Source organism: Perna viridis, chromosome 12, assembly GCF_037379345.1.
Source record: "Perna viridis isolate PV_CMFRI_1.1 ecotype Kerala chromosome 12, ASM3737934v1, whole genome shotgun sequence".
In the NCBI taxonomy this organism is placed as follows: Eukaryota; Metazoa; Mollusca; class Bivalvia; order Mytilida; family Mytilidae; genus Perna; species Perna viridis.
Window position 1 is genome coordinate 32,660,114 of NC_142456.1, and position 9,792 is coordinate 32,669,905.

The 9,792-nt window shown below is 32.9% G+C and overlaps 1 protein-coding gene and 1 pseudogene across 1 annotated transcript; one reads left to right on the plus strand and one right to left on the minus strand.

Moving 5' to 3' along the window:
- Window positions 1-520: 520 nt before the first annotated feature.
- LOC148602089 (PI-actitoxin-Afv2b-like) lies at window positions 521-6,317 on the plus strand. Its single transcript, XM_088555956.1, has 4 exons — window positions 521-653; window positions 2,150-2,164; window positions 4,766-4,938; window positions 6,218-6,317. Exons 1-4 carry the CDS (start codon window positions 602-604, stop codon window positions 6,224-6,226), a joined length of 249 nt encoding a protein of 82 aa, XP_088412082.1. The 5' UTR covers window positions 521-601; the 3' UTR covers window positions 6,227-6,317.
- Window positions 6,318-9,031: 2,714 nt separating this feature from the next.
- LOC148602090 (uncharacterized) lies at window positions 9,032-9,770 on the minus strand (annotated as a pseudogene).
- Window positions 9,771-9,792: the final 22 nt, after the last annotated feature.

Below are 9,792 nucleotides of genomic sequence, written 5' to 3' on the forward strand. Positions count from 1 at the left end.
CACAAATTTAACAGTTGACATATTTTTGTAGTAAGTTTTATATTGAATTATAAAGAAAGTTAACACAACACCCTCCTTGGTTTTGATGGGTCTACATGTGTTTTTTTGCAATGTAAGCGTAATCGAATTTTTTGTTCAAAATATTTTTATGATGCAACAGGCGTATTGAAGATTGTTGGTACAAAACAACTTCCAGATTACGATATACTGGTTTTTATACCATTTTGTAAGATCTTTATGTAGCTTTTAATATCATCAATAAATTTTTATGCCATTATACTCGAAAAATGACAATATAGCGAACGATTAAATTACTGAAAATACATTTTCGATTTTTCTTCACATTCGATATCTTTCTATATGTAGTAATATTATTGGAAATATATCTACATTTATATGTGATGCTTTTTTTCGTCTTCATTCGAATGCTAATTTTTGTCGAAATAATATGCAAAATCTATACATTTTAATAAACCACTTTGAATAAATGTTTTCAGACAAAAAATTTTATATCCAGCGACAGGTGTTGGCATTTTGCCCTTCAACATGTACACGTAAATAAAAGCAAGACGGCTACAAGTCATTTATACGATTAAGCAAGATGGACATAAGGTTTGCTTTTCTATTTTGTGTCTTATTCATAGTTGAAACAGGTAAGATGATATAACATTATTTTTTGTATTATTTAACGGCGCTTTAATCTAGGCATGGATGTCGTTTGTTGAAAACGAACTGATATTATGAAGCTGTCGATTTTTTTCCACTTAATGAAAAGATGAATGGTCCAATATTCATATCTTTGCAGGAAATTAAGACACACACACACACACACACACACACACACACACACACACACACACACGTAACAATGCTGGTTAAAATAATGACTCTATTGACTATACACAGTCAAAATATAACTGATGAAAGGCTCATTTTGTTCTATTAAGTCATAGTTTGTCCATCAAAACACAATTTCTCTAACTGAATACAAAACAGTACGTTGTCTTAAAACATCAAAGGAAATCTAGTGTTGAGTAGGACAAAATATGTGTACTACAAAGTTTTTTTTGCGTTGAAGTGGACACATTTTTTCTATCTCAACACGAAAGGTGTTGACGTATACATTTTTGACAAACTCAAATGTTGGCATGGCCAAATGTCTATATTTCATTTCGTTAAGATTTATAAGAAAATGACTGATGAAACCCCTTTGTACCGTTGTGGTAGACAAAATACATTTCTCAAAGACAGATAATGAGTTGATTGTCACATTTTGTGATTTTAATAGTAAAAATACGACTGTCGATGGTTATGTCAGTAATTATTTTGTCTAGTAGTGTAAGGGTCTGAAAACTTACGAACTATCAAACCTTTGGTCGATTTTTTCTATTGCCACTGTGAGATTTATGGACATGCCTCCTTCACAAATGTCACTAGACCACGTGACAGCTAGACTATACAAAATACAGCTTGCACTGGTTGGATGATACCTCCAACACTTTTAATCTATGGTTGTAACTTAGCCCACAATGTATGGTAGTGCATGCATGACAGTTTATCTAGGTGATGTTGTTATTGAATTAATGATGATTGTCACATAAAATGAGTATCAAATATAAATATATCTCGGATCGTGAACCACTCTTTCCACCAGAATACCCCACCAGCTCATGTTTTTTCTATCATTAACACATTTGGGTATGAAAACTTCCCAACGATGTTAGAACTTGCTAATTCGAATCAAGACGGAAGTACAACCAAAATGGCTTTCAAATTTCCCATTTCTGGCATTTTCAGGAAGTTTTCAAACCTTTTAAATAATGTGGTATTGATTTATTCATTATTTTAAGATATAATAACGACAAGATTGAGGGAGGCTTAAAAAGATTTCAAAAATAATGTAAAAGGAATTTGGCAATGTTATAATTATTAATTGGGAAGATTACAACTGTCAAACAGTAGATATGTTCAGGGTTTTTGGGTTCATGATTCGTTTGTTGAAACTGTTACACATATATTACATTTGCATCATAGTAATTAGTTATATGATGTTTTATATGTCTGACATAGAATGTTTCACCTTTTAGTGTCTGTAAAATTGATGATCAATTCTTATTTCAATGTTTTTGACACTTTTTTATACTTTCAGCTGCATATAACTATGGTGAGTGACGTTTGTGTAAAGTTGTGCCGACACAATGGACTGGGTGATACGTAATGTTCATATTTACTTTAAAGTTATATAGTTATAGCCTTTATAGATAGACACTGTTTAATGTAACGATTGACAATATTATTATTATATTATTATAAAAAATTATTATTATACTATAAAAGTTCCAATAAGAAGATTTCTGTGGGTAAAAGCCTTCCTGTTGGAGTCGATGTCTATTTCAAAAAAGTAATTATACAGTTACTTAAGTGTAAATGTTTGTAAGAACCAGGCAAAATGGGAAAAATCAGAAACATGCATGTCAAAAAACCTAACGATCTGACAATAAGGATTCTTTTTATAGTTTACAAGATTATTTTTGTTTCTTCACCACTTGCTCAGTTTGTCAATAGAATGTAAATAAACCCCCCCCCCCAAAAAAAAAAAAAAAAAAAAAACTAAAGATTTTCACAGAGTTATCTGCTCTTGAAATGTTCATTTCAAGTGGATTTCAATACTATAAGGATATGGAAAATCTCGTCATTTTCCTTGATTCTGTAAGCGCAAATAGTCAATTTAAACTTTCAAAATGATAGGATTTTTCATACCATCTGTCGCCCACTTCCTGATTCTTACAGAGACTGACACTTAAGGTAAAAGGTGTTAACAAGCTTATTAATAAACATGATGTTGTATCATGCTATTGTGTACGATGCACTTACACTTTAGTTATATAATTTTAAAGACTCCCAGATTGGCAAAGCCTTAAGATATCTTTATGCCTTTGTTTGAAACATGATGATTCATATTAAACATGTTTGGGCATGTCTGAATCAAATCGTCGATATTTCAGAACCATTCTGTGTAAAGATCAGGCAATGAATGACACATCGTGTTTTTTAATTCAGTCTTTTGCCTCATATGTCTAGTTTGTAACAGTACTCGTCCTTGTGACGATCGACATAATCTATACACTTATCCTTATATAATGTACATGTATCAAATATATGATTTATTTTATCAAATAATTAAAGAGTAATCAAGGGAACCAAGTGCAAAACAGGGACAAAGACCCGACATGGAAAACATACATACACAACAAAGAATATAAAGTAACTAAAATCTTACATACAAAGTAACGAAAGCAAATGAGCAACTCGGACTCCACTAAAAACTGGGAGCATGGACCAGGTGCACTGCTTTTCTAGAAACACCAACCGAGTTGCTCATAAAAAACCAAGTCCGGGATAGACTAACTAAACAAAATAGACAAAATAGAAATTGAAATCGGACTGACTAATATCTAGATCTATATTTAACAGTATGTATATACAACAAGTAATATAGCGTCAACATACTTAAAAATGGAAACAAAGTTTCAGGTATATTGGATATCGTTTCAATAACCATTGAAAAAAGAATTTTACACCATATGAAATATGTATATAATTATACATACATACATAGGATCAAATTGATACAGGTAACGTAACGTAAGCTTAGAACAGCCTGAACAATTCCTAATTATGTTAGAACTGTCAAACTTAAGAACAATTTTTTGTCGTTCCCTCCGCCGTACTCGAACCGCTGTTACAGCTATTGCAACACCGCCTGCACAAAGTTAAGCGCACTAGACCACTCGGCCAGCTAGGCTATATATAAATATAGTTTCGCTGGCCGGGTTATACCTTCTCATAGGATAAATCTAGATTTGTAACTTAGTACATGAGGTATAGTAGTACGGGACAGGTCATCTAGGTGTTGTTATGTATGATAGAAGATCAAATTGATGCAGGGAAGATAACGTAAGCATAAAAGGGTATGAAAAATTCCCAACGATGTTAGAACTGTCAAATTTGAGAAGCAAATTCTTGTCGTTCCCTCCGCCGAAAGCAAACTCGTACCGCTGTGATATCTATAGCAACACTGCCATATATATATAATTGTGGAGGACCTGGTTAGGGGCAGTTTCAAATCTCAATAATACACAACGATGAAAGTATCCCCCAACTGAATCTTAAGAAAGTAGAAAGTTACAGATCCAATCTTCAGAGAATGGAAGATACTTATAATCTCGATATATTTTTTTTGAAATTAAAATGTTTGGATTGTGGTTATAGTTCATATTTATAATTACTGATAAATAATATCCATTTAAGCAATTCAATTTATTGTTGTAATGATATACATATAACAGCTGTGCAATATTTGTGTTTATGTACTTTTTGCCAATTTCCTCCGCAAACCTATAACCGCTTCCTGATTCATGTATCACTCCGCCAGTATATTACCCTTAGCGCAAGAGATTGTATTTTTGATTGTACGTTAAAAGCAACACCTTAAATTAATAAATTAACTTATATTGTATATAATGCCAGGGTTTTCCTCTGCTATCGGTGGAAAACAATTCAAAATCGATTGATGGGACACTACAAGGATTATAATTAAACCAAAAATTCTAGCCATCTATCTAAGAAAAAATGTATCGCTTTTTCATGGCAGGATAAAACAATAAAAGGGTATTGTATATGTACCTGAAGTTTTGGAGCAAAACAATGTACAAAAAGTATTTATCAATTGTATATAAAGCTACTTCAATCAATTCTTCTTTAGATGTGTGCAACCTCCCAATGAAGGTCGGGCCTTGCCGAGCAAGTCTTCCCCGGTTTTACTTCGACCGTAATATCGGACAATGTAAACTGTTTTATTACGGGGGCTGTGATGGAAACGCCAATAATTTTATTACAATAAGACAGTGTAGAGAAACGTGTGAAAGAGGAACCAAGGTAGGTTTTAGATACATTTTGTACATGAATAAGTTATTAAAGAATGATAATCAATTTTGATGAAACGGGTAAATTTTCGTATTTTAAAAGTGAAAAGTAGCTAAACTGAAAGGTTACCATTTTTGGTCTTCAGAACTTGGTTTAGACAAATATAATGCTAGAATTATCCAACTGAAGGATCAAACTGATATAAAGGGAACTTAAGAAAAATGTCTGATTTATTCAGGTTTTCAGAAATTTGAGGACCTGTTTAGTCATGTTTCATTGTAGTGCTTGATAATTTCTTGTATATTCATGAATACTAAAATTTATAGGAAGATATCTAATAACCAGCCCCTAACAAAATAAAAATTACAAATGCATTAATTCTGTTACAAAAATAACAAGGCAATCAACAAGTTCAGTAACCAGTAACTCACAACATACATTTTTGTTCATGTAACTAAATGTAAGCGCTTATATATTGTCGACCGAAGACAAAATCAAACAAGTTTCACGTTTCCTGACTTTGACACTCTTATTCATGATTATACAGATTAAGGAGTAACCGTTTGATTTTGAAAGGGGGTGTCACCCATGCTATCCTGCTTTTTAATTTCGAGCAAATAAAGGTCCTGTCTTTTTAATTCATGGACTGTCAATTTGCTTTTTTTAATTCTTGAAAATTTCAGTCCGATGTTTTTAAATCAAATTTGATCCTAGCCCAATCCCCCTCTCCAATAAAAATCAAATGGTAGCCCCTTTCAACAAACAAGAAACTACGATTGCATAAAAAAAACATGGTGAAAGGAGTATTCAACCATAATATTCTATGTAGGTAAATTTTGTTCTACAGATAAATCGTATATCATGTCTACACATATTTACGCTACTTAATATAGAGTAGGCATTGCCTAAATCAAGGAGCACAGAGAGCTTTACCACACGTGTACTGTCTGTGCGAGATTCGTTAAAATAATAACATCCACGTGTTTCCCGAAGTTTTTTTTACAACATCAGATTCACTTCTTTAAATAAGTAAAAAAAAGTAAATGACCTCAAAACTATCAGAAATGATTTATTTATTTTTACTGAAAAGTAACCTATATTTTTTATATTTATTTGATTGAAGGAAATAATGAATTTTCTCCGTAAGAACAGTCACCTTTTGTTACTTCCGGGACGTGGTTTTTTTTCGTTTGTATATTGGGGAACCTTACGGGAAATTTAGAAAATACACGTAATAACCGTAGATCTCACTCCGCTTCGCGGTGCTTGCTAATATCTCTTATTTTTTCAGAGAAAATGACGTGATGACTTGTTAATATGGTAAAAATCCAATGGAGGTTGACCATGTGTTCCACGTTCAGATTATTAATAAATAGAATATTTAACTAACAGTGCATCGTTTCTTTTGACGGAAAAAATAGAGTTATTTCTCTTATAGAGTATATCAACATTATATACTAAGCTTACAACACGCCCCATTTCCCCTTCTCAATACCAAGTTAAAACAGTCCTTTGATAGTTCCTCAACTATATCTTCATTATTTGGTGGATATTCTCTTAAACTGTATATTTTATTCGTGTTTTGCAAGTGCACTTATCTCATCGACTTTTGTTCCGAATTATTGTGGTGTTTTCGTTGGCTTATACAGAGATGTACAGTACCATTGACCCAGTCTAAGTTTGAAGTAAATTCGTCTACAACAAGTACACTGTACACTAAAAAAGGCGATCAAGCTGTTTGGACTGAAAATAGCTTGTTTACGTTTTATAGACTCTTTTGTGATAACTGTGGAATTGTCGTTTAGCATATGTGGAGCATGCTAAGAGCCGACAATGTAAGTTGTTTTATTTTTGGTGGCTGTGGTTCTATCGTGCCTATTTATTTCGGGAAATAAAGATCCTGTATTCTTACCTCTTGGACTGTCGACATTGCTTTTTTTTTTATTCATGAAAATTTCAATCTGACCTTTTTATTTCAAAGTTGATCGTAGCCCCCCCCCCCCGCCTTCTTCCCGAATAGAAACCAAATGGTAATTCCCTTAAATTATCTCTTTAAAAAAAGACACGCTGAAAGGAGTTTAAAACAATAATAATCTATGTAGGTAAATTTTGATGTTCAAATAAGTCTGATCTCTTGTCTGAATATGTAGACATAGGAAATAATAGCAGTAATAAGACCTATACTGCTACCACACCCATCAAAGGAGAAATAGTAGAAAACTATGAATCAGTGCTAATAGCTGTTGGTCTCTCTTCCAACAAAAAAAAAAAAAAAAAAAAAAAAAAAAAAAAAAAAAAAAAAAAAAAAAAACAAAAAAAATATAACGATGACTGTAATCTACCGTCCATGTAGATGTCAAAGAGGGCCCCAAGTCCTATCTCAAGAGTTCTTTTTCCCGTAGTGATATTAATTCGAATGTGGATTCTGTACAAATCGAAATATCTTCTAAAAACCCTTAATTCAAGATTATTATCAGAATACAATAGCATTAAAATCGATGATTTTTCAATTCTTTATACTTCTTCTATTTCCCATAATCACTTAAAATCCCGACTCAATAATATTATACACCGTTGTTACTACAGAAACGTCGGTACAACTAGATACATGGTAGAAATTCCTCATACATTGTGAAAAAAAATATCCTCCAAATTTTTCCAGGAAGTTTTCAAAATGCTAGAACTTTTTATTCCAGTGTGGTGGTCGCGTTTTACAACAAACGGTTTGTCATTTCAATGGGAACAAATTGTGCTCCTCTACTTGCTGACCTATTCCTTCATTCTTATGAGGCTGACTTCCTAGCTGACCTGATCCAGAAGAAGGACAATCGTTTTGCTAGATCCTTTAATCTCAATTTCTGCTATATAAATAATGTATTATCGTTAAACAATCCTAGTTTCGATGATTTTATACATCGCGTCTACCCTAAAACATTTGAGATAAAGGATACTACAAACATTATATACTTGACATATCTTGACAAACACTAAGAGATCGATACTAAAGGAAAACAAATAACCAAACTATACGACAAACGCGATGACATTTCTTTCCGTATTGTCAATTTTCCTTTCATCTGTGGCAACATCCCTTCAGCACCTGCGTATGTAGTCTTCATATTACAACTCATACGTTATGCCAGAGCCTGCCATATCTACGCAGACGTTTTGTATATCGCGCTAGACTTCTTACAATTAGGTTTCTGGAACGGGTTATGTTGCTACAAGATTGAAGTCTTATAGTTTTATGGTCGTCATCATGAACCATGAAAACTGATGTGTTCAACATATCACATTGTAATTACCAAGTTTCCTCTCACTTGAAATTTATTTACAAATCTATAGTTCGACTGATATGGTGTCTATAAGACTATTTCGTGTTAACTGTGGATATTTGTACATTGAGCATGCTAAATGACCATTGCACAGAAAACAAGAAATTGGCTATTGATTTAATTATTTCAATTAATAAATATGTAAAGTATTAGCATCGTAAGTTATATTTCTTTTGATAATTAAGAGTAATCAAGAGGACATGATTCTAGGGGGAATCAAAAGAATGTAATCCAGGGACAAAGACCAGACATGGAAAACTAAGTACATAAAGTAACTTTAGTAAGTAAAATAATACATATACAAAGTAACAAAAGTAAATGAGCAACTCGACAAGCTCTGGCATAACGTATGAGTTCTGATATAAAAATCTATACGCAGGTGCTAAAGGGATGTTGCCACATCACAGATGAAAGGAAAGTTGAAAATTCTGAATGAAAAGTCATCACGTTTGTCGTAAAGTGGTCAATAGTTTTCCTGTATATTTGGAAGATGATTTACAAATTATGAGGAATTTCTACCAAGAATTATATATTTGTTTCTAGGTGTACAACCTTTTTATGAAACAACGATGTATAACGTTTTTGTAATAACATATTATTATATCATGTTGTATTTAAACAAATAGCAGCCATGAATGAAATTAGACTTAGTATATACGATTAGACCAACCAAAAATGAATATATTTTAAAACTGTAAAGATGGATTAAAACCATATCTTCCTTCTGTAGCTGACCATAGATAATCACTGAAGTCATCTTCTGTTTAATGTTAATTATCAATACACCCAAGTGTAAAGACGTAGGATAGTCGAACAGCAATATCCTTGAAAGACTCTCCTGGCAACTGAACAGAATTCCTGAACTTCCCTCGATAAGCCTCAGAGGTTAACTCATACCTGACTAAAATAGCAGTTTTTATCTTGTCATACCGTTTACTATCCTCCTCACTTAACCTAGAATATGCCTCAAGAGCTTTACCACACAAAAGAGGAACGAGTCTAAGTGGCCATTCACTTTGAGGAATTTTATGCAATGTAACAAGTTTTTCCAATGATCTCAAAATACACCCGGATCTTGACCTTCTTGAAGTTTTGGCAATTTAGATTTGATGTTTCCTGATTTTTGTATCCTACTACTGATACATCCCTGTGCTAACTCTTTTTCTCTAACTTCTAATTCTCCAAGTCTTACACTTTTTTCCATCTCTACTTTCCTCATTTCTCTCTCAGCTGCTCTCTCTGCCCTTTCTGCATTCTGCATTTCCCTATACATCTCTAAACAAGTAGATACAGACTCACCCTTCTCAATCAAATCAGTAACCCACTTCGGTAAATTTTCTGACGTCATTTTGCCAACAAATCCTACAAAAACTCAATAAGATTTCGCACAGTTTGATTGGCAAACAAAAAACAAAACACTTCGGATCAAAATATCAATAAACCCTATAATTGTTGGATCTGTGACGATCCCACCGCTGCCACCATTGTAAAGACGTGGGATAGTTGGATTGTCAGTTGGCCAGCATTCATA

Bases quoted from the DNA above. Each gene is read 5' to 3' on its own strand.
- LOC148602089 (XM_088555956.1), top strand. From the start codon at position 602: ATGGACATAAGGTTTGCTTTTCTATTTTGTGTCTTATTCATAGTTGAA.